Genomic DNA, 25787 nt, shown 5'->3' on the forward strand with positions numbered 1-25787 from the left:
CCCTCAGTATGGTATGATGTTTGACCGTTTGTGTTAGTATGCTATCGGCAATTGGAGCACGTCCGCGTTCGTATCTACACGCAGTGAAAATTATACGTGTAATTTTAAGTTTTTTTCCTTGATCGATCCTCCTCCCAGCGGTGGCAGTTTAGCGCGTGTCGAATGTACATAATTTGGGTTTCCTTTGCAGATGTTTAACGCCACAGAGTATCCCGAAAAAGTGTATCTACAAAGTGCAGTGAATGTGTTGTGTTGTAAACGTGAAAGTTAACTCAAAACGTCAGTTTAGCTTGATTTATACCACCACCTCTAATATGTGTGTCTATCTAGTAGGCTCAGTGCATCCTGATAGCTGATGTAAATCCTGATCCAAGTTGCAGTGCATTTTTGTTGTGCGTGTGTTCGTGTATTTGCTTTGTTCTTGCTTCTCCTATTAAGCTGGTAGTGTTGCGTGTGTGGTGTGCTATCAAGAAAATAAGTTAAAGCGATTGTGAAGAAGAAAAAAGTTTCGCAACGCACTACACATATGCGGACGTGTGTGGGAGAGTGCTCCAAGAGGTTGTGGGTCATACGATACACGCATCCTTTTAGTCAGCCTAGTGCCCGGATCAGCAATAATTAAGGGCTTCTTTAAAAGTTGTGTGTGTGTGTTACTCCTTCTACTCACATTATTATCCGTATATAGGTTTCTGTGTTAGTGGCCCCGACAAGACTTCACAATAGGTTTTTTGTAAAGCTAACGCAACGGCTACGGAAAACATCTACCGTGGGAAAGGATAACAACGAGACGTCCAGAACCTATGGTTGGCTGCATTTTTTCATAAGTAAGTATAGTTTGAGATAATCTGACATACAGAAACTAGAAATGGCAGTCCAAGAGATTTGCAGCAATAAAAAATAGTATTTTCAGTAAAACATGGGATTCTTGATTGTTGGATAATGTGGTAGTAGCGGCGCCGATTCCCACGGGGCTATACCGAAGATCGAATCCCATCTGTGCCATTTCCCATTAGCCAGGACTGACTGTCCAATTGCGCGGTATCAATAAGTCTAATAAGCCATCGGATGATTGGCATTTACTGGTAGATCGTTTGTCCAATGAGAATCGCCGAAAGTCTGATTAGAAATTGTTTCGGAGTGTTGATGCAACGTAATCAATTTTTAAGAGAAAACGTTGTCCAAAGTAGTGGTTCATGATCAGCATTCCAACCTGATCAGCAATCCAATCTCACAACACCAGGAACGGGAGGTGCCAATCTGCTCTTCATGCACATCGAATGCGTGGTTGGCGAAAAGTGTTCGCGGAATTTACTGCGTGCAAGCAAAAGGTAAAGAACACGGCCGAAGGTTTCGTCGGAAAAGCGGAAACAACAGCGTGGAAAACACAACGGCTGTGCGGGCACGGTTGTTGGTGCGTTTTAATTTTATCCGATGATGGAACATTTTTTTCGGTTCATCTTCTTCCTTGCTTTCGCCACCCCGTTCTGGATTCGCTTCGTCCCATGCGCTTTTCACTGTCCCCGGGGCGCAAGGGAAGGATGTATTTAGAGATCGGTTCATTCTAGCGCCGGAAAAACACAGCATGATGCTGTCATGCCTTGCCCAATGAATGTTGGAAAAGGGGTGTTTTTGTAGCCCAATAGCGATCTTCTTGTAAATGTAGATCGAGTAAGGAGTAACACTGGTATAAGAAAACAGATAATTATGAATGTACTTGAGAAATGTTTCATCGGATTTGAGTTGGGTGTCGGATAATGACTTGACACGCTTGAGGACCGTATGCACTTCGTTAATTAAACTCCTCGTCTAATGTATTTGATTTTCACCACCAACCTTTCACTCCAGATTATGATTCTCTCGTAATTCCTTTATACAAATGGAGGGTTTCAGCTTAAAATGATTTTAAATATTGTATTTGATTGTAAATTGTTTCCGATTGTGAAATGTAAGTAAATTCCGATTTCCGATTGTGAATGTTTGGGAATGGCTAAGGTGTTTCCTCTGAACTTATAATTATTTCTGTGTACGCTATATTCACTATGGGCTAAAGAGTAATGAAGGCCTACAAGTAGTACGGGATTCATATCATGCAAGCCTGGGTGAAAACTCACAGTAGATTGTGACCATCTTGCGTAGGACATAAAAATATTATTAAAATAAATCATTTTTAAAATGAGGAAAGTTATTTGAAATCATTATTTAGTGTCGCAAAAGCTAGCTTATGTAAAAGGTTAATTTATAAAAAAGATTCACCAAATTATTTAATCATTTAATCGAGCCTGTTCACACTGTAATTTAAATAATTCTGCACTGAGCCATATTCTCATTTTAAATGACTAATTTAACGAAACAAAACTGTGAACTAAACATGAGTTAAGTAGAAAGTTTATTTTCTAACTAAAACTTCATTAAAACTAGTTAAAATAAGATTTTTTGAATTTTACAAACTATTTATTTTATTTATTTATAATTAATTATGACGGTCCAGTGCCGTATTGTCAACACCGCTTGTGTTGCATAAATTTTATAATCATATTGATAAGGCACTTCCTCCTTGCTCTTCTCACTGATCTCTCTTCAAATGTCGAATTTTATAAACTAATAGTTTTAATATTTTCAATTGTCCTACTCAGCCATGTTCACAAACGACTGCGTGTGAGTGCGTTGCGTGCAACTTGTGGGCCTATATTACTCTTTAGTCCAAGATTGTGGGTCTGGCCGTATTGTTCATTGAGGTTTTATATCATTTAGGCATATATATCATATATCTTATGTGGTTTGGGCGTCCCGATAGAGAGGTCTAATCGGGGCTAATGCCCGATTCGGCTTGACCGAGGTTTTAATCCCATCGGGACTATTCCCTCGTAGTGAGGGCCCACTATACAATTACATGTTAGCAGAAAGTCTAGTTAGTCGTTAGTTGACCGGCCCTGAAGGTTGCTAAGCTAAGAAGAAGTATCTTCTGCTCCCAGTGATAAATTTGTTTGATCGTCATGGACTTTATTTTTCGAACAATTTCTAGACGTCAAACTAATTTGTAAGTGAATGTTTTGTTTTGTAGGTAAAGCAAACATAGTAGATTTTTTTCACTGGGATTTCGAAGCTCTATATGTAACATGTAGATAGTTCTCTAATAATATTGAAGGCTGATGGAATATTGTATTAATATCATCATGACCGACATGACTGATATTCTACGGACAAAGTTTCTAAAGAAAAAAATGTGGAACTAGACGTTCAATCCTATTTGAATGCTTTTATGCATATAATTGTGTGTTACTGCTGGGTTGAAAAATACGATTGTTTTTTTCTATTATGATAGTGGGATTGGAGCGTTTTGTTGGTGGGAAATACCTCTGCAAGAAATAAAGAAATAAAACACCTTTACTCACTCATAATGCACTACCGTCCTTGGTCGTTGTGTGCGTTTTCCGATTCCCGCACTACCGACCACCGTCTGAGCTAGTGGGCCGGGAATAACAGTCTTCTTACGGGCTGCAGTGGTTATCGCAGCGCAAAATAGCACTGCGTAGGCGTATGCGGGCGTATGTGACAATTGTTGCGCTTGTAGAAGCACCAACACGAACAGACAATCGATCCCACTTATGCGGGTTGGGAACATGTTATCGAAGTGTGGCGTGTGGAGTGCTGTTGTAAAAATGTTACAATTGGGGGGGGGGGGGGGGGGGGGACAGGCAACAAGTAAATGGATGAATACTTGTTTGTCATTTGCAGGTTATGCCTTCACCTCCCTCTCCGTCTTCATTACTTACTGCGTCTTATGGTTCTACATCCCGTTCCGGTTGTTCGTCTGTTGTGGGTTTTCGAGCCTTTGTATTGATTTGATAGTAAGGTAGCTTTGTTCGACAAGACAGTGTTTTACTTCATTTGCTTACAATATTTAAATTTTTCTATTAATCGTGTTTTCCCATCAGAAGTGTTTAATGTTCGGCATTGTTGCACACGGTGGTTTTTATCATTTGCATTGTACTGTTTCAGTGTTGGTACTGGTGCAGGTTTAATTTCTGATTGTTTTTGGAACTTTGTCTGCATGACCCTCAGACGCTACCAATTAAAGTTCTTGTGTAATCCACTTGGTAGCGTTCGATGGGGTCCTCAAGAATGTTCAATACGGAAAACGGTTGCTCAGCGTTTCTATCAATATTGCACATCATCATCATCATCGGTAGCATCGTTAGTCAGGAGTTAGTATTTAGGCCGATTGTATGTGAGCGCCAATACGAATCCCATCATTTCTGGATTCCAAATGAACTCCACTCAATTGCTAAGACCAATTTAACGCGTTGAATGCGAACAGGGCTCTGTGGTGTAGGCGATAACGGCGCCGGTCTTCACACGGCAGGATCGGCGTTCAAATCCCATCCGGAACATCATCCCCCCGTAGCGTAGTGAGGACTTGCCTATCCAACTATACGTGGTAACGGCAAGTCTAGCGAGCCATTCGATGACCGGCGTGACCTTAGTAAGCCGTAAAGCCAAGTAGAAGAATGCAAACATGGTCACGTCAGATTCTATCACGAAGAAACTGGTATTAAAATCCCTTGTAACCGGCTTTCCTCGTACACTGAATTGGATACGCGCATCTATGGGTAAACTTCAAGCCAAGAACAAACATTTGGTAAGTCAAGAACTCTTTAAGTTTTTGCACGAAAAAGCTTGGGTTTTAGCAATTGCAACCAAAGTAAAAAAAAACCTCTAAGAAACACACCAAAAAACTTAGAAAGAAAACGTACATTAACACCTCTTCACTCTATTGCGTATATGCCTCACTCTTGCAAGCAATTGTAAAACGCGTATCCTTTTTTTATTGCTCACCACCGCCCGGTCAGAGGTCACAGCTTGTCACTCACTCGCCCTCGTCATTTGCAATGGAGATGCACAGTTTTCTTCCGTTTCGCCTTCCAATCGATCGGTTGTAGTTTGAGATGATTTAAAATAGCTACGGCAAATATTTGCTACGCGCTTGCTTGCTCATCGTAACTAATTACATTTTGCGAATGAATAATCACGATTCCTGAAAAAAAATAGTGGAGAAAACAGGTTTTGGAAACGCGATGGTGCCTGGTTGCCAAAAATGATGACCGCAGTGATTGGCCACGGTCGCATTGAAATCAAATGATGACGAAGCGTTACTAGAAATGGTTTAAGTATAATGCGATAATTATGTCTCTCAACAACCGGTTACCATGATTCCACCCACACAGCTGGCCAATATGTAACGTTTGTGAGTCATTTTTGTGTATTATTTTTTAAAGGATTGACTTCACACGTGTTTCAAGTGGCGTCGTTTTGTTTCTGTTATCATTATGCAACATCACAAACTACTTTCTCTATTCCACCTCGCTTACCTCCACATCCAAATGTTTTGATAATTGAATTTGTCACATTCGAAAAAAAAAATACGACGCATCCTACAGTGACGTTTACCGCTTCGTTTACACCTTTACGTTGATCCGCTGCAAAATAGAGCTATCCTTTTTATCATTCCCATCATTTTCCGCGCTTTCTAGTGCCAAATTGCATCACCATTGCATTTCCCGCATTGCCCTGCATGGCCGCTACGTGTGCTCTAGTCACGCTGATGATGATGTGAATGGTCTGATGGTGACCGATTCGCGATCTCTTAATTACATACCGTGCCACATCTTCTGTGCATCGGTGCAGAAGAGGCACGTCCCGTCTGTGCATTGCGCGAGCGTGCTATTTGCAACTGTGTTGCGATTGGTCTTGTTTTGCAGTAGTATTGAGACTTTTTTTTACATGACGTGTAAGAGTGTTCTTATTGTGGGTAGGTAATGCGAAGAGAAAGTGGCAGTACTGCTCGAGATCAGGTGAGATGAATTACCTGATTTATACTTCACGAAGACTGAATGAGTGATCTAAAGCTTTCTAATACTAAGAATAAACTAAGCACTAATAATGAGTTTTTTAATCTTTTATGGGAGTTTTTATGATAAAACTCGCACCTAAGGAGCTATGTATAAGTCACCGGAAGGATTAGAATCGCATATAGTTTTTAAACTCTTATGAGAATTAAATCACAAATGCAGATTCGAATCGCAGAGAGCTATTTAAATAAGATAGTAAAGCGGTCTCGAAGCAGCCAGCCCAAACGATTCGATGTACAAGTGATCGTGAATTTTGAACTGAATTGTTGAGACCTTAAACCAAGGCGTTACAGAGATCAACCGGAAATTCCACGTGATTTGTTCATATTTTAGAAACTCTTTTATCTTATATTATAAGGTAAACAGTTGAAGCAAACTCATGTGTAAGAAACTATAACGCTTTTTCCCATCCTTGCTTATTACTGAACAAAAATGGATATAAGGTGATCACACCTTGTGCTTTGATAATTAGTAATTACCGATACTAACTAACTGTTTTGATTACGGATACATGCTGCTGTATTAATTACATTAACTGTTATTAAGGTGGAAACTAGACATAATGCAGAATGTTAAACTTGAATACAGGTTATACATAATTTAAAAAGAGCTGCTTTTGGACGCATTTGACGTATGGGACGCAACTTTTACACATTTTAAAGTATGTGACTATATATTGATTACAATTTGGTACGCATTCTATTCAATAATCTGTCTTTATAGAGCTGTTGTTCGATTTTGTTTCGTATTTTTATTCTATCATAATGAACGGTCTTCTCCGGTGCCTGCTTTTGCATACTAGGGCTGAGTATCTAATTCCGTCCAGAGCGTCTTCTTGTTCGTATGACTTTCGTGATTTGATGATTCGTACAATCAATATGTCAAAATGTTAGCCCTTTTTTTGCTTGTTTTGTGATGAGTTAAGGATTTGAGGTAATTCTCTGTAAGAATAATTTCATCATCATCATCATCATCATCATGTTGGCCTGCTCGTTTAAAGAGCACGTCGTCGTGACATGGCCCGGTTAATAATAAATCTCTAGGAAACTCGATCCCAGCCATCGTATCCTGGCGGTCTTTGCTACCGTCAGGATGTCCGGTTCTCCGTATGTATAGCTCAGCAAGCTCGTGGTTCCTCCTTCTCTTCCACACTCCATGCTCGAACACACCGCCAAATGGTCCGGAGTATGCGACGCTCAAACCAAGACCAAGACTTGTGGAAATATAGTACCAACGGGCGAATCAGTGTGCGATATATCTCACATTTCGTGCGGTCTCGAAGTCTTCTTGATCTCAGCAGACGATGAAAGCCGTAGCAGGCACGATTCCCCTAAACAATGCGTCTCCGGATTTCGCTGATGACATCGTTATCCGAAGTTACGACAGTTCCAAGATAGCAGAACTCCTCTACCACCTCGAGGATGTCGCCGTCAACTAACACGCTGCTTCCCACTCAGGCTCTATCACGATCAGAGCCTCTGGCAGCAGATATTACGACTTCGTCGCATTGATCATCATTCTAATTCTTGCTGCTTCACGTTTCAGTCGTTTTTCAGAGTTTCAACGATATGATAATTCGATCGCATCGAAAACGACGGTTCTCGTCAGATGGCCGAAGATAAGCAACATCGGTCATGGCTAGTACTTAGGTGGGTGACCACTTGGGAAAACCATGTGTCGTTGGCACCATTTGGGGAGGCCCGGTGGTAAAGGCGACAGCGGTGCCGTTCTTTAACGTTTTCTGTGAAGATCGACGCCGTTTTCGCCTCTATCCACGGTCTCTCCTTCCAGTACGTCTTGTAAAATAAGCTTGTAAATTTGAATAACATATATTCTTTGGGGGCTATGCTAAGCTCTATTTCCTCCTTGGCTTAATGACCACTAAAGTCACGCCGGCCATTGGCAAATGGCTGACGAGATTTGCCGATACCACGTACTTGGAGAGTTAGTCCTGAAGTTAATGTAAATAAAAAAAAGATTGATATGGCTTCTATTTTTTCGTATGCTACAAAATTGCTGAACTTTGTAGTACCACTCGAATTTTCGATTCATACCGGATGCAAAAGGCCTTCTAAGGCTGGGGCCACACACGACCGAAACGAAACATCAAAACGTAACGCTTCGTAACGCTTCTTAGACTGTTTTGCTTTGTTTCGATTTTGCGGTTTTGATCGAAACAATAAGACGTTTCAAAAAATTTATTTGACAGTAAAGTACAGTAATTTGATTAATAATATCCTTCAAAATTGAAATAAAAATATGTTTTTGCTCCAAAACCATAGAAAGCCGTTAGTTACTGTCAAATTTGATGTTTCTTTTCGGTCTGAAGGGACGGCCAGGCCGTATTGCTAGTTAATCAATATTATAAGTACTAGAAATTAAACACATGCATTACATACAGTTTCTAGCTGTCAAAATTACTGAACAATCGCATCGAATATATGAAAAAATAAACATCCAAAAGCGGGAGAAAAAGTGAGAGCCAAAAGAGGAGAAACAAATTAGCACGAATTGTTGTCGCTCGGTGCTTGTTCCCCTCGACATCGTTTTTACACGCCCTTGCCATAACGCTTGCCTCCACTCGCTTAACTTGAAATGTTGCAGTTGGCTCGCACTAGGTCGCATTAGTGTGGGAAGCTTAGTATCTGTTTACTCGATCTTCGTTTGCTCGTGCTTCTACCAAACACGCTTGCCCGTCTACCGCGTACGTCCCGATTGGTCCTTAGCATTGAAAACACACGGCGGCGGCGGCGTTACCGGTAGTCGTTTCGTCTCGGTTTGCTCAGTCGTGAATTTACTTAGCCACTTTCTCGCATTTCCCCCCCCTCCCCCGTTTCGTATTCCCCGGCAAATCCATCGCTTCGGACAGTTGTCGGTAATTTCATCAGCATGTACGCGGCACCCCGTATTGATTCCTCCCCAGGAATCCCTTTTCCGGTCCAACTAATGCCCTTAAAGGGTGGAAGGTTGGATTGCACGGAAATGGGGAGGATTAGAATCGGGTGGTGAGCAGCAGGTATAACGATGAACTCGTGGGATAGTTACTGCCCCGGTATTATTACGACTAGCTCTCCGGGCCCAACTAAACGGCCGGTCGAACGGTTGCGGGTTTTCTCGGTATTGAATTTTTCATGAATGAACGCGCGTTGCGGGGTTGGGAGTTTCTGTTTATAAATAAAATTCCTCTCACCGTTGCCCTAACGCTTGCGAGGGTGGTCGATATGCGTCGGATTGCGAAAATAGCTGTGGATCTCGGCGCGAGTCTACGGGCAGAGAGAGAGAGAGAGGGGTGTAGTTGATAAAAAAGGGCATATTTTATCGTGATGCTGGTGCGAGATGGTGTAAAGGCGCTAGCCTTTTCCTTGTAGGTAAACGATGCTTAAAATGTGAGAAAATTTTGGCAAACCTGTTGTGGGAAATTAAGTCAACGCTCAGGAGGAGAGCTCACGGCGATGATGATGGGGTACGTTACGGAAAATTGGATTATCGTTATGGATGATCGAGGATCAATGGGATGATCAAGGCAAGCAGTAAGTTTGAGCGAACCAGTAAATAAAGTCCCATCTTTGGCGTTTCGTGTGGAATGTGAATGTTTCACGGGGGGTTTTTTTTTCGTTCAGCAATTTTCACATGTTCCGAGCCATTTTATTCTAACGGTCGCCGTACTCAACGAACCGTGAACAGTTTAATCTGCATTTTGGCACGTTTGTTTATAGCGTTGCTGGCAATTGGATGGAATCATTCTATTCCGAGTGTGTGGCTAGCTGTTATTCTAGCGAATGATTATATTGAGCTAATCTTTTCAACTCTTATCTATTTCTTTTAACGTTCTATTTTAGTGATAAATGCAGCACCAGCTAAACGGTTTATTGTAAATAATTTGTAAATTAACCATTTTTAATTATTTTGCTCGCTTTCGCTCGCGGCATGATAGCAGCTGCCTTTGTATGGCGTTGCGTAATTTCGATATTTTCTTGCCATGTCTTAAGATGGCACATGCCGATGGCGTTTCATAAATCAAGCACACACTGTTTGCAAAATGCGCAGAATTTTTCGCATGTTGACCTACTCCGTATGACACCGTGTCTTGTTTTTCTCTCTCTCTCTCTCTCTCTCTCTCTCTCTCTCTCTCTCTCTCTCTCTCTCTCTCTTTCGCTTTAACTGCTGTAGGCGTTTTGCGCATTCTTTGCCTTAATTGAATAAAAATGTGTCTTCAGTCTGGTTGGTTGCCGGAATATTTTCAGTATAATTTTTTAGGACACACCTGCACGTGCGCGTCCACTTCACCTGACGTAAATTGGTTTAATTGAATTTTCAAGAAATGAAGCTTGGAATTAAAAATGTTTCTTCTTCTCATCATCACGCTTTGATCCCCTCCGGTCGGCTATTCTGTGAAGTTCTTTCGGGAACGATTATTGCACTCTTAGCTGAATAGTTCCAAAAAATGGAAGCAAAATAGAGCGCGTGAGATAAGTATTTCTCACATTCATCTTGCACACCTTAATTCTGGTTGTTTTTCCCCTTCATGATGATCGTTCGTTTTGCATGTGACCAGATCTTCTCACCTCACCCGCACTACCTTGTGGCGTGTCCTTCTTAGGTTCTGGAAACGTGGTATTGATCGTAGTTTCCCCGATTTTAAGCGACAAAAAAAATATTCCCATCACTATCCCGTGCAATCCCTTGATGAGATTCTAAGCGGGCCGCTCCGAGGGAAGAGAAGACACCAACAGGTGGTGGTTGTGGAACTGGTCTGGTGTCCACATCACGCGGTGTCGCTGGCGTTGGCGGGGTGTGCTTTTCCGTTTGGCTTATTTTAAGGTGAGAATCTGTCTTCTTTATTTAGAAAATTCCACACCCCAGCGGAGAAAACTCGTCTTCGATGCCCATTCCGGTGACATTCCGCCTCACTCCTGCCTAGCCTTTATTTCCAACGTTGTATACCCGGTTTGTTTGATTTTTGGTTGTATTTTTCGCTTCCCCGTTTGCGAACACCAACCAATCTCCCATCGAGTTGACAGTGAAAAGTAAAACGCAACGAACGAGAAAGCGCGGATCGGCCGTGGTGTGTAGCAAGCGTCGGTACGGGAAGCGAAACGAGTGGGTGTCACTCTGTTTTTTCTACCCAACCAACTGCCACACCGGCATATGGTTGGGTAGAAAGGGGAAAAAAGAGTAAGAAAAATAGGTGCGAAAGAGAGCTGATCAGTGAAGAAGAGTGGGCAGTGTGTTTTTGCGTCATTAATGACAACCAGGCGACTCCATGGATGGATCGTGCTGGTGAGGTTGATTCTAGTGCGGCAACGGTAGCGGTGGAAGGCAAAGATGGGGGCAGGCAAGAACAGATACGCTCACTTACACGTACGATCGCACGTAAACACCTTTACGAATTTAGACATAACGATGTTTTTTTTTAAATTTTATATGTTCGGTGTCATGCATTATTGATGTTATTGATTTATTTTACTGCGAATGTGGTTATGCTGTTTTGGTATTTAAAGCCATTCTATTAGAATCAAAAATATTATAAGAGCAAACAGAACTATTTAATTTTACCTTGTAATTTTCATAACATTTGTATCACAGCGAAATGATTAGCACATGAAACAGCTGGTTTTGTGGATGTTGCATTAGTTTACATTTGTATTCAAAACATATCAGTAATTTCAATAATTCACTCAACATTACATTGCTTTTAGCTTATTCGGATTCAGGCAAACATTCCCCTTTCATCTCGCTGCCTGATTTGTCAACGACGAATAAATTATGCCGAAATAATCCTTATAAATGTTTGTCAAAAACACCCTTCCTTATGAGTGGAGAGTGTTACTGATTTGAGTTGCTGTCGAAAACATTTTTTTTTTTGTCAGAAGGTGGCGCATTAGTAAACGTGGCAGCTGGTAAAACGCACTACTTTCCACTGGAGTAAATATTCTGTAAACAGCACAGGTTAAGGACTTGAACACAACTACCTCATTAGACGATGACTTATGAGAACATGGATATTATTTGTGACACTCGCAATAATTGTGATAAGAAAGCATGAAAAATGGTGGTTAAATGCTGTCTACAAACGCTATTAACACTAGAACTACCGAGATTTTGACGAGTGCAACTCTACCGCGACCAGTCAAAATGACTGGTGGTTACCAAAATAAATAATTTTTCTAAATAATTGTATACTTAGCTTAATGCACATTTGATTGGTTGTTTCTTATACCAGGATTGAACAAACAGCCATCAAACAGAACAAGTCAATAGGTTATACTGTTGTGTTGCATCCTCGGCGATTATATTATATTTTATCCTATAGTAATATTGCAAGGAATACGTCTGCTGGTTATATATGATCATCTTTTTCTAAGTATTTTGCATTCAAACCCGCTGTTCATCGTTCCACAAACCCTTAGTCAAAATGACTGGTTAAAGTAGAATTGCCATGACGTACTTTAATATCAATATTCTTCTTCTTCTTCTTGGTATAACGACGATGTCTATATTAGATAAGACTTTAATTTTTAAAATCATATTAGGTCCGCAAATAAATAACAGCCGTTTTGAAATCGATGGGGCCACTCTGGACTGTGGCGCGATTTTGACGTTTACAAACGACATAAATCAAGTTCGGGAATGACATAATCAAACTGTGTAAACAGATTAGTGATTATTTCGTACGAGTAAATGTTCCTAGTTCTTGAAAATGTCTGATTTTAAGCTTTCGAGTGTTTACGGCGATGCTGATCTAAGTAAAACAAGGTGTCCGGATTGGTTTCGACGCTTTCGAAGCGATGATTTCGCCGTGGAGGATGCTGAACGTGAAGGAAGGCCCAAAACGTTCGCCGGTGAAGAATTGACGGAAGCGAAGAAGAGCTTGCAGCCGTGCTTGGTGTAACTCGTCAGCCCATATCATCACGGCTGAACGCGTTAGGCATGATACAGAAGGAGGGCATATTGATACCACACGAGTTGAAGCCGCGGGACATTGAACGCAGACTCTTCATGTGTGAATTACTGGTCTAGCGGCACAACAGAAAGGGGTTCCTGCACAGAATCGTGACGGGAGTCGTGAAGTGGATTTTGTTCAGCAATCCTAAGCGCGAAAAATCGTGGGGATCCCCCGGTCATACCCCAACATCATCAGCTCAGCCGAACATCCATAGCTCGACAGTTATGCTGAGTATTTGGTGGGACTAGCTCGGCGTTATCTACTACGAACTTCTGAAACCGGCAGCTACCGGAAACAATTGATGAGTTTAAGACGAACACTGCATGAAAAACGACCAGAATACTCATCACGCTACGACAAAGTTATTCTGATGCATGAGAGTGCTCGGCCACCTGTTGCGAAACATGTGAAAAACTACCTTAATATCCTCAAATGGGATGTTTTACCGCACCCACCGTATTCATTGGATCTGGCACCGTCGGATTTCCATCTGTTCCTATCCATGGCACCTCATAACATGCCCCAGCCATCGTATCCTGCCGGTCTTTGCTACCGTCAGTTCTCCAATGTCCAGTTCTCCGTATAGCTCAGCAAGCTCGTGGTTCATCCTTCTTCTCCACACTCCATGCTCGAACACACCGCCACAGATGGTCCGGAATATGCGACGCTCAAACCAAGACCAAGACTTGTGGCCATTTAGTACCAACGGGCGAATCATTGTGCGATATATCTCACATTTCGTGCAGTTTCGAAGTCTTCTTGATCTCAGCAGACGATGAAGGCCGTAGCAGGCACGATTCCCCTGAACAATGCGTCTCCGAATTTCGCTGCTGACATCGTTATCCGAAGTTACGACAGTCCCAAGATAGCAGAACTCCTCTACCACCTCGAAGATGTCGCCGTCAACCAACACGCTGCTTCCCACTTAGGCTCTATCACGATCAAATATTTCGTCTTCGTCGCATTGATCATCAGTCCAATTCTTGCTGCCTCACATTTCCGCCGATCGTTACGAACAAAAAAATGAATAAATGAAACACCATGCTTTGCCTTGAATAGCTCTGCTAGATCTTGCTTGAATCACCAGTATAGGTAGTCTAATTTTCATCTTTTTTTATTATACAGAAAAGTACGACCTGACCTCACTGCTACATTTCATTGCTGCAGAATGCGTTTTATGTGTTGTTTTAATTTATCGAAGAATAATTGTGAAACGTTCATTATTTGCGCACTAATATAGAGCACTTTTTGTAAAAGATAGAAACATTGTCAAGAATCCAAGGTTATTACGGAGGAAGTTCAAGGTTGAGCCAATTTGAAGCAAAAGCTGCTGTTGGTTTCCAACACCACTTATATTGCAACAATGTAAACAATTAATCTTGCGGAAAGGATTGCATCAAGCGGTGCTCCTTTAAATCGTCCTCATTCTTCATTCGTGGTCTGCACTCTTGACTTTACGAATGGACATCCAAAGTAATGAACTTGCCATCGGGGACGGGAACACTATCGCAATGTAGTAACACGTAATAAGCATGCTCCAAGGTGTGTGGTGTAGAATAAAATATCGCTCTGCTACAGCAGCTGTTAGCAGTGTAATCTTGTTCAAAAACCATACAAATTGCCGGTGGGACTGGTGCGGATAGAAAGGAATCACGAAGCGAAAAATTGCGCAAATGTAATGATTCGCAGAAATTGTGAAAGAGGAACGGCAACCGGTAGATGTAGCTGTGGATGCTTTTTATTGGCAAATTGGCTGGCGTACAGGAACAAATGTAGCACATGTAGCCGGTGCGCACCGTTCAGCTGTACTAGGCCTGTTGTAATTATTGCGGCATTGCTCGCCGGTGCGTGGAAAATTGTATTTCCCGATGGGCTGAATGCCATTTTGCAGAATTCATTGAAAACGGCGACTAGTGTGACGCGTCGGAGATGGTGTAAATGTGTTTTTCAGACTGATGTTTATTATGAACAACAGTTTAAAGTATGCGTGAGTGATGTTTGAACCAGCCCTGTGGAATTATCTTAATGAAAGATTTATTTTTACCCGTATGTAATGCATCGAAGGAAAGTGAATAAAAATTTCGTCATATTTTTCATTGAAGTGTATTCAATCTTTACTACCAGGAATTATTTCTATTGTTGATATGGATACTATTTTTTTTTTTTGGTTTATTTATAGAGGCTTTGAGTCTCTGAGACTACATTGGCCTATGGATTTATATATGGAATATATAAATCATAAATCATAAGGAAATAATGTGTTTCTGGCCTTTTATTATAATTATAATTTAATTTTAGTAAATGGTTTTGAATTACACATTGTTGAATTAGACAATTCTTTTGAAAATTCTTTCGGTCTTTATTTATTGTTGAAATTAGGCATAAAACAAAGAAATTTGAACAAACATGCCTTCCATAGTCTGATAAAAAGCAATATCAGAAAACAGCTGGACACACCAGTGTTTCAATAAGAAAAAGGAATCAAACAAAACATTCATTCTAGCATACATAAGCCTCCAACCGGCCAAAAGTATAATTACCATCTTTGAATATTTATAATTTATATTTTAAGCAAATGTTTAACTCTCGATTAGATGCACTTCGCTGAGGGTTTAAATTTCGTCCTAGTCCTACTTTGATGCCGACCCAATTCAGTAAGAAACGTTCTGCATCAATAAATACCAAACATTGTAGTGAATCTACGCAAAACTGTTAAGAGATAAGTAGTAAATGGGGGGTCAGGTGTTTTGCAAAGGGAAAGGGAGGAAAATTTTTATAGCATACACTGCATAAAATACAACGTAAGCGTTCGCATCGCTGGCGACAGTTTGAATGGGTTGTGTGATTTAATGATGCGAATTATGTTTATGGCGATTGCATTTTTATTGCAACCCACAGATCCACCGCCTCAGCTGGTTCGTACGATTTTTTTTGGTGAATTTCGCTTCTTTTTCCCCGCTTCCCATCGCTTTCCTACATTGGACACCCTCATTCACTGTCGACGCGATCCGTCTGACCTCTAAGATGGCTTTCTTTTTATAAATAAAACTGCACCGCCCAACATCACGCACCATCCGGCCATACCGCTATCAACAAATGGGTGTAACTTCGTCTTTCAACACTGGCGAGTACGATGATTTTGGTCCACCGTGCGCTTTCACTTATTGGTCATTTTATTTGGTCCATCCTCGCCCCGTTCCACCGGGTCGGAATTCTTAACCATATCTTGTGGCATTTTGCAAAAGAGGCTGGGTGCGGTATGAAGTTGTTGTGTTTGTAAAACTTTTATTTTTTTCCCTCTCTCTCTCTTCGCGGGACCATCAGTGGACCCCGTGGGTAGCTGTGGAATGCGGCTTACCGTAAGTGGCTGTGTATGACAAGGTGACGGACGATGAAGTCGCAAGAGCAGTCGATTGTGGCTGCGCGAGATGCTTTCCGATCGTGTGACATTCTTCCGGATGTTCCCGATGGAGACGCCTGATGTTCGGTATGAGAACACTGCCGATTAAAAAAATTGTTTCACAGGAAGGACGGGTACGGGAGGGACTGTGAGAGTGGCATCGTTTGTCGTCATAACGCTCTAGACGCATTGGGGAGCGAAAATAGTAGCACGAGTGCGTCGAGTGGTAGGATTTATTGGTCCTGAGATTCCTGCCTGCCCGTAGAGGGTTGACGTTCGATAGAATTTTTGGGATTTAAAATGGTCGACCCGCTTTTAGGGTCGGGCCCGGTATGTGCGTTTGTTGGGTGTAGCATTTCTAGAGTGATGGATTTGTTATGTGTGAATAATTTAGTCGTTCCAACTGGCCCGTTGTTGGTATTCCCGGCCTTGAACTCGAAATTGGTAGTGGTATTCACTAATGTTGAACATGTCTAATTATTCAACATAGTCTATTTTTTACGTTGTATAAAAAATATTTAACATAACATTGATTTAGTAGTGTTGGAGCGCATTCTGGGCCGGTGGTCGAGACGACATTGACGTCGGTATTCAAATGGTAGAATCGATGATCAATTTCCATCCGGATCGTTCCGTATTGAGGACAGACTATCCAACTACACGATGTCCATAAGTCCAGTATGCTATTATGTGGCCGGCATGATCGTTAAGAAGAAGTTGTGTTTGAGACGTCTTTTAAGACCACAAACTTTTCAAATGAGGAAGAATTGAAAAAAGTGTTCGCGTGCATACATACTTTTACTTGGAAAGAATTTATCTGTATTAGAGCACAGTCCTAGAGCTAGGCAACTTGAAGATCAGCAGATCGTATTACAGATAAGAAACACAAATTAGCCTTCGCTACACGAAACATATGACATGCGTCGTGTGACTGATTTTGAATGTTAACTCGTGCTCGTACTGATAAGCAACAGGATTTATTTTTAGATCCCATTTCTTTCTGCAACATGATTTGCACAAGAAGATAGATGAAGGTTTAAAAATAAACCCTAAATTCCCATCGCTGGAAAAGATACATAAAGCGGCAAATGTCGGTACAGACGTGGAGTTTGATTGTATGGTAAACATAAAGGACGTTGCTATTCACCAACACACGCATACGCTGTCGGGTCAGTGCCTATTTTTAGTGCACGGTTGCCTGTTCCGCATGACTTTAAATGTCACTTTTATCTTGTGGGTGTTTAGTCTTATCATGATAGATAATGTGGGCGATCCCGAAGAAACAATAACAGCTCGGATTGTCGTTTGGGAACCGCCTCTTGAAGCGTTTGAAGCAGATAAATCCAGTTCCTTTCATGTGCTGTGCTGATAACCGTTTCGTTAGATGCTTTAAGAATTCCTTAGTGGATTTTATTTATCAAGCCGGTAAAACTATCTGTCGCCGAGGGTTTAACAACAACAAAAAATCTCAAATCTCAAAAACCGAAAAAAAATATGAATGAGAAAATGTTGGATATTATGTTTCGACATCGCATTCTACGACTGATAATTGTTGTCTAGACTAAAACAAGATATGTTTGACTGGTGTGATGTGTTACGTCTATTTATTGGTAATTCTTCTTCTTGGCTTAACGACCTCTGGGTAACGCCGGCCATCGCATGGCTTACTAAACTTGCCGATATCACGTAGTTGGATATTCAATCCGCACTATGAGGGGACGGTCCGGATGGGATGGGTTGAACCCCGGTCCTGTCGTTTGTAGACTGGCGACAATGTCGCCTACACTACCGGGCCGCCCCATTGTTGTCATTGTTAATTACAAGTATTTTATAAGGTTAATGTTTTGTTTACTGTTGAGTTACTATTTATTTTTGTAGTTGAATATTTACTACAAATCGTACATGCATTTTTCATTCAGTAAATGACTTCATATCGTAGCGAATCCACCAACCAACTATTTAAGCCGTTGTTGGTGAATTTAAGGCGTGTCGTTTTATTTTGTTATTTTGTTTTGTAATGCTGCTAAATGTACGTACAGCTTATCACTTACGCCACTTCCGTTGCTTTGTAATAAAAAAAACCCCTCCAAAATCAGCAACACACAACAGGAACACACCAACGCGCAAACGGGTGTATTTGATGTCGCAATCTGAAATCGCGTTTGTATCGGGCACATGTTGACTTTTTCTTATCGCTTATCAGCGTGGTAGGAAGGCATATGATTTTTGTTTTCCTTCCATTTTTCCAATAGCTTCATGCGTCCGGTGAGCGAACGTTATAGCATATTCACATGACAGTGCACATGATACGAGTTTATCGGTAATGGTATGGATCGCGATATATGTATCCCATATGTCCAGAACGAAGGGGCTGGTCGTTTAATTTCCCACAGTTGAGATCATTGCACATCGCTGGCAGATGTTCAATGTAGTTGGAGTTTTGTGTAAAGTTGGAAGAAATACGTGACCTCGCAAGCAATAAATAGAGCACAGCGGTGCGTGTCATCTATTTAAAAAATAGCGTACCGAAATTCTTGCACTAGGTTATGGTTTAGTGATAGGAACTTTGTACACACAAAGCGATATTATTTGTTCACTCAAAACGGGGTTTATTACTTGTCCATGACAAGGCCTTGGCCGGTAATATAACGCAGAGTCTTTCGTTTGGCTGATACGTAATAGCGACCTAAATAGTTCTTCAGAATATTATAATCTTTTTTACAGTTTCTTTTATAAAGAAATCCTAATATTTTTTTTCTTTTTTTCCCATTTGCTTGCAGAACTCATGAGCCCATCGAGGATGGCAGAGTATGGCGACTAATCCTTTCAAGCAAACGCCACCAATATCCAGCACGACCCAAAGTAACAACACACAACACTATTACGATGAACCATCAACACCCGTGTTTACCTCGAGCAGTTCCGCAGCAACAAGTGGCAGCGGGTCGAACGCAGCCGATAGTGCCAGTATCCTGAAGCAAAGGGCGACGTGTGCCTGCTCGAACATCAGCATTATGCAGCTGTTTCACGAAATGAAACAGAAGTATCCAACCGTACCGGACACGGTCGTGTCAGAGCTCGTCACACAGAACTGTCACGATCGGCCGGCATGCATCAGCAAGCTGGAGGAAGCCGTACTCGGAACACCTGCACAAACTACCTATCCGTCACAATCCATTCACAGTGGCAGTCTGAAGAGGCGCAGTGGTGATCGAAAGCTTGCCGGCAATCGATCCGATGGCAGCAACAGCTATAGCAGCAATAGTAGCAGCAATAGTAGCCGGGAAAGCAGCGTCGATAGTAGCAGATTACAGGGTGCTACATGCCCTACCACACACCAGCAACAGCAGGGAGTTCCGACGCCCGGCGGCATAGGCTACAGTGATAATAGACTTATAGGAGAGAGCCGAATATCTGGTTCGTGCGCAAACCGGCCAACCACGTTGGCCGTACGCCCAACGGCTACCGGCGTGGGTTACTTTGGAGCAACGCCCCCAGCACCTCCGATGCGACCCAATCGGATAGCTCCACCATGTCCATCCAACAATGTATCGTTAGGGACGTCCACGATCACGACAACAACCACGGCAAGCAGCAGTACTGAGCTCGGTGAGACGGTGAACTTGCAGGTAAACGTTACCGTATCACCAAAAGCCGGTGGACCCATGATCGCTGGTCAACGGCACACATCGACGATCTCGCTTCAACCGGAACCTCCATACTCACGTGAACTAGCTCAAGTGAGTAGTACATTTAGTGGTGGAAATCCCCTCGTTATGGGATCACCCACTGCCGGTACAGTGGCTGGTGGCGGCACACCGGGTGGATCGTCGCGGACCGGATTAGCTTCGATTGGAATCGGTGCTAGTGGCAACGGTGGACGTAGCTCCACCTCGGTTAATCTAACCCTTCGACAACCGACTGACGGTCGACCGCGCACTCCCATCCACATTCATGCCAGCCCACTCAAGTATACCGCCAAAAACTTTAACGCTCAGTCCGGCATTCAATCGAAGCTGGAGGTTACATTTCGTGATGGTTTCGGTTCGTTCAGTGCAATGCGTGCCCAGGTGCCGGGTTATGAGCCTCAGCGTGAGATGATGCCCAGCCCGCTGCAACAGGAACGGGAACCGTGTGCCGTTGCTCTGCCGGAAGGTCACAGTGGGTGGTATCAGTCACCGTCTGCTGGTAGTAGAGTTCCGTATACCCTTTCAGGCTTTCCGCCACCGCTGTCATCCTCATCGCCACTGCCCAACCTGACGGCGCATCAGCTGGCATCTAGTCGGGAGATGAATGGACAGTCCTTGTTTACTGACAGTCAGCTAGAGAACGATGGATTGACGAAGGAAATCCGGTACCAGAACTTTGTTGTTGCAGGTAATATTAATATTTTGTTGAAGCTTACTTACAGCTTACAGCGTAAATATTCCATATGAACTAAAGTACCCAGTTTGTTTGATAATTGCCGACCTGTTGTATAGAATATGTTGCATATACAGTGACGAATAATAGTTTAAGAGCACTTTTATACCAATCTTTTAAATTGCTGCTTTCGCTACTTCTTATAGGTATAGCTTTATCAGCAATTATGTTTCATCATTAAGCTCATCAACGATTGCGCAAGAATGAAAAAGCTGAAATATGTTAAAAAAATATTGAGACCTCAACAAGACCAACTGTTAGCTTATCTAGTGCTAACCAAATCTAGCGTTGAAAAAGGAATAAAGATGTGTCCAAAGCTATAAAGATTTTTTTGTTAAATTACATATTAAAATTGATGAATGGTCTTATGTGCTTAGGACAAATTTTTACCAGAATGAAAAAAAGAGAGCCAGAATCGATTAAATAATTTATCTAATGATAGGACCTACGATAAGTTTTCTCAAAGTGTTTAACTTGATTTGTCTTTAAGTTCAAGAAAAAATTAGGGTTAAAATTGGCTTCACAATCTCTTTTTACTTTATGTACAACATCAGGTTGTTTTAAACTATCGTTCATTACTGTAATTGTTACATAGTTTATGAGACCATTTATTGTTGGGTATTGTGTGCTTCTGTTGGACGTAGCCGGTCTCTGTTGGCCAGACGGTCAGCTTTCTCGTTTCTGCTGACTCCGGAATGACCCGGAATCCAGCGGAAAACGATTGTCGGGGACGCAGGTATGGAGTTTATGAGCTGAATGAGGGAGACTTTGGAGGTGCCGTGTTCCAGAGCGGCAAAAACACTGTCACTTTCGTAGAAGTTGACGTTCTTTCGTTCGATCTGTTGTTCTTCGTCAGCTGCTAGTTTGATGGCTATTGCTTCGGCAGAGAAAATGGAAGTGTGTTTAGGGAGATTTACGGCACAGTTATTCAGACTTCAATGGATGCCATAGCCGACCGAGTCCTGGTGAACGGAGCCGTCTGTAAAGATTTGATGGAAATATTTGTATTGAGTCTGCATTAAATGGATAAAATTACCCTACGCAAACGTGGCTGCTTTTTCGGTTCCCCGGGGAGAGAATTTAAGTTCCCATTCGGTTTTAGCTCTGCTGATGAGTGCAGTTGCGTCTATTCCTTTCTCAAGGATCCGAGCTGCAGCTGCGACGATTCGGTTGGCGATGTGTAGACGATGTGTAGCTGAGGACAAATGAAATCTTCAACAAATGAAGTCTTGGCTGTCTGTTTTATGTAAGAACACTTCGAATGGGATTTGATACCTGTCTAGCTGTGTGACAAAATGGCACGACTGTCACTATTCCATTAAAGAAAAGATATTGAAACGAATGTCTCTTGAAAATGTAGTAATTTATCTTAATACGACTTCAACATTGTCATTTTATATCAAATTGTAATCAAGCTGAAAACATTCTTAGAAAATCATGTAATCAAAGCAAAGTGCACCAGATCGTGACCTTATTTTCAATCGAACAAAAACTCATAATACAATTTAATAATGCTGTTGATAAGCCAGGAATATTTTTTGCTAGTTGTTAAAGAGAAAGAGAAGATTGTAAAGAAGAGTACGTTGGAACTCTCACAGTAGGTTCATAATAATAATTGAAGAAACAGAATAATAAAACGAAGCAAACATTCAAACGAAGCAAACACGGAGCTCGCAGTGGCGTAGGCGACAATACTAACACAAATTTGATAAGAACAGTATACTTCGAGTAATATTTATTAACAGTCGGCAATTCTCAGTCATTCCGTGCCGACAATTCACGTACTCACCATCGTGGCTTTTCTGTTTCATTGTCCGGATGTTCCTTCGCAGAGATGGCCGTCTCACAGCAGTTGGAACAAAAGCAGCGTCTAAGCTTAGAGGTTGAACGGAAGCGGTCCCAATTCGAATCGATATGTCGTGAAATCTTTGTGTTGCAACAACCTCTGCGCTTTATCGATGCGGAGCTTCTCGATCGTGAAGTGCTGGTGCTGGCGGCTGAAGTCGAACAGCTACAGAAGGAGGTAGATTCGTGCGACGACGAAGAGGAACGAATACAGGCCGCAGCTGCCACAGCAGCCACCGGCGCATCGATTACGGATGGGCTCAGTGCGCTGAGTGTTGAAGGTGGTAAGATAAAATTGCGTGGGATTTGAAGCAACACTTGAGAAAAGCTATTTTAATGATGTTTCTATTCATCTTTAAGGTTCACCATTAATGCTTCCATCATCCATGGTGTCTGGTGCTGGTGGGACAGTGTTGAATCGTCCTCCAAGACCGCCTAGACCACCTCCGCCGAGAGCTCCAACACAGTCGCCGTCGCGTGGCAGTTCTGGGAGCATTACCCCTAATACGCCGCTCCTTGCCCCATCTCTAGCTGCAATTGGTGGCACGTCACCAGTACCGACCCCCTCGTCATCCACGCCCTCACCCTGCTCAACCTCATCGTCGTATCCGTCGAACGGTGGAGGTGTCGGTGACCCGATGGCTCCAAATCGATTGCAGCCATCCGCCACAGGCCCCAATCAACCCTGGACCTGCAGTCTCTGTACATTCCAAAACCACGAACTAATGCCCGCGTGTGAAGTCTGCTCGCTGCCAAAAGCATCCGGTATTAGAACGGCTGTGGCTGCACCAATGACCAACAGCAACCCGGCCTTTACGGTCGCGGGCGATGTGAGCGATGGTGTCGGAGGATCCCACGCTGCCGGTGTGTTGTTGCGACGTCAACATCATCTTTCGGTTGATACTGGCGTTGCGGCAGCTGCTGCCGCCGCTGCTGCTGCTGCGGCTGCCGTTGTTGGGGCATCCGTTGCAGGACCTTCCACAGCACCGCCATATCCGGGGATGGTGGAAATGCCGCCTCCTTCATTCGCATCCTTGACGGGACAAACGTCTACTTCGATGCCGTTGCAACCTATTCCCCTTCCCCACGGTTCTCAACAACCCTTAGTGACCCAGCAGCAGCATCAGCAGCAGCAACAGCCATCGCAAGCAATACAGCAACAATCCCTGCAATCCAATCCGCCACCGTTGCAAAACGCCCAGTATCAGAAATCATCCATCGAATGCTAAAACACAACTGCTCAATGCCATCGCCACTGACGATTCACAGCCCTACTAACACAAACAAACATGCATTGATTAATGAGAGTGAGCGAAAGCCGATGGTGTAAGGGCAAGTCCTATGCACTGTCCACCCTCCCTACAAGAGGAAATACATAAGCATTAAAGAAACACCGCAGGAAGAAGCCTTTTGCATGAATTTTGCTGAATAGGACGAAACATTTTCTTTTGCTACGGTAGGGTGTGTCTCTGTGATGTGCGTGTGTGTGAATGTTTGAATTGCATGGTTGTGCGTTTATTTAATCCCTTTACAGTTTTGACCGAAACTGTCTCGACGCAGTTTTGTCCTCGTCAGTTTTGTTTTGTTTTCGTTGTTTTTTGTGAAATATTCTTCTTTCTTCTGGTTTAGACTAGTGATGAGAAAGTACCGCTGGGTCTGGCCGAACGGAACAATTACACAAATGTGACATACCTAGCCAGTTCCAAAGAAAAAAAAATTGCATAACTTCAACAGGAACACATATTACCCTGTTTTAGAAGCATCTAATAATTTTGAAATAGTGAAGCTGATAGTCAAATTCAATTTTTAATGTTTATTTATCTCCAGAAAAGAATTGTCAAATAAAATTTTTAAATAAAAAAAAAGTTCATGGACACGGCCAGTTACCAGTACTGATACTGATACCGTTACCAGTCCATGTACATGGTAAAATGCTTGAGAGTAACAGAGAAAACATATCGATTATGCCCTCGATCCGGTTCCGGAACCTGTAGCTCCGGAAGGACCTAAAAAACGGTTAGAAGTTAGAAGGCCAACGATTTGGCGCGTTGTACGCTTAAAAATTGTCAGCCAACCTTTTGATGGTTTTCGTAGTCGTACGGCAAAGTGCGGAATCCTGCAGGGACACAAACTGTCTACAATTGGCCACTCGAGTGGCCCAAGGCTTCACTATCGTTTCCAGCATCGGATTTGAGCAGCTCTTTCGACATTCAGGTCGGTTCAGCAGCCAGCCAGGTTCTCGTTACCAACATATTTTCTTACAATCCAGACACCGGGCCGTTTTTTTTTCGGTACAAATCGGAAAGATTACTAGTTTAGACGGTAAACTATACAGAAATGTAAAACAAAAAAAAAACTGTGACTGTGAACTTTTGAACCATTTTGCAAAGACTGCAAAGGGTTTAAAACAGTATGTAACTGAGTTTTTCATTACCGTCCACAAAAATAAGTGAACGATTTCCAATGATATCATCACTAAGATTTCGATTGATATTTGAGTTTTTTTTGTTTAATTACTATTTCAAATTATTTTTCTTTTAGTTTTGCTTCTACTTCCTAGAGAGGTCTTTTGGGCCGGCAATTCTTTGTCGTAGTCGTGCACTGCAACCAGATACACATACACACATTTTAACAACACAAACGTAAAATTTTACTGAAGAAACTGAATTTTGATGCTCATAATTCAAACCTTAATTGTGACAGTTTGCGCTCATACATTAGAAGTTTTTGTGATAAATTAAATAATCGATACCTGAACCAGGCGATAATATATAAACAAAGTATGCAGGGTAAGTTGATCGTATTGCTTTACATGCTTTACGACTAAGCCAGCTACTTATATCAGGGAGCAACGAGTAGTGTTAGTATTAATTAATTTAGACGAGGACCACTAGGAAAAACTTTATATAAAATGCAATTATATACATCTTTTTGTCATTCAGGCATGTCAGAAGGAGCTTAACTTTAACAATATTTAACTATGAAATTTGTCGTCTAATTAATGATATGAAGTCATTCACTAGGGTAACCCGTGATGATGGACATGTTCGTTCGAGAGTGTCGTTCGTTCCGAGGAGTCGTTGAGACACGTTTCGCAGACTGTCAGTTTGGTAGACAAAATAAGCACTGAAGCGTTGGGGATTGTATGTACATCATCAACTACGCACCATCTCCCCTAGTAAGACGCGGTGATGAGCATTTTTTTGTCGCGAAAGGTGCGTTATCACGGCGGCGTTACGATTAAAAATAGATTATCACTTGCTTG

At 42.2% G+C, this 25787-nt stretch overlaps 2 protein-coding genes across 2 annotated transcripts in view; both read left to right on the top strand.

The window, feature by feature from the left end:
• The window catches only part of LOC126556536 (alpha-endosulfine), a 235326-nt gene that overhangs the window by 185758 nt on the left and 23781 nt on the right, over nucleotides 1–25787 (top strand). The window lies entirely within an intron of this gene.
• LOC126568818 (uncharacterized) lies at nucleotides 730–23834 on the top strand. The gene is made up of 4 exons (XM_050225460.1): nucleotides 730–824; nucleotides 19036–20632; nucleotides 22510–22806; nucleotides 22883–23834. Exons 2-4 carry the CDS (start codon nucleotides 19066–19068, stop codon nucleotides 23749–23751), a joined length of 2733 nt encoding a protein of 910 aa, XP_050081417.1. The 5' UTR covers nucleotides 730–824; nucleotides 19036–19065; the 3' UTR covers nucleotides 23752–23834.

Source organism: Anopheles maculipalpis, chromosome 2RL (genome assembly GCF_943734695.1).
Source record: "Anopheles maculipalpis chromosome 2RL, idAnoMacuDA_375_x, whole genome shotgun sequence".
Classification (NCBI taxonomy): Eukaryota; Metazoa; Arthropoda; class Insecta; order Diptera; family Culicidae; genus Anopheles; species Anopheles maculipalpis.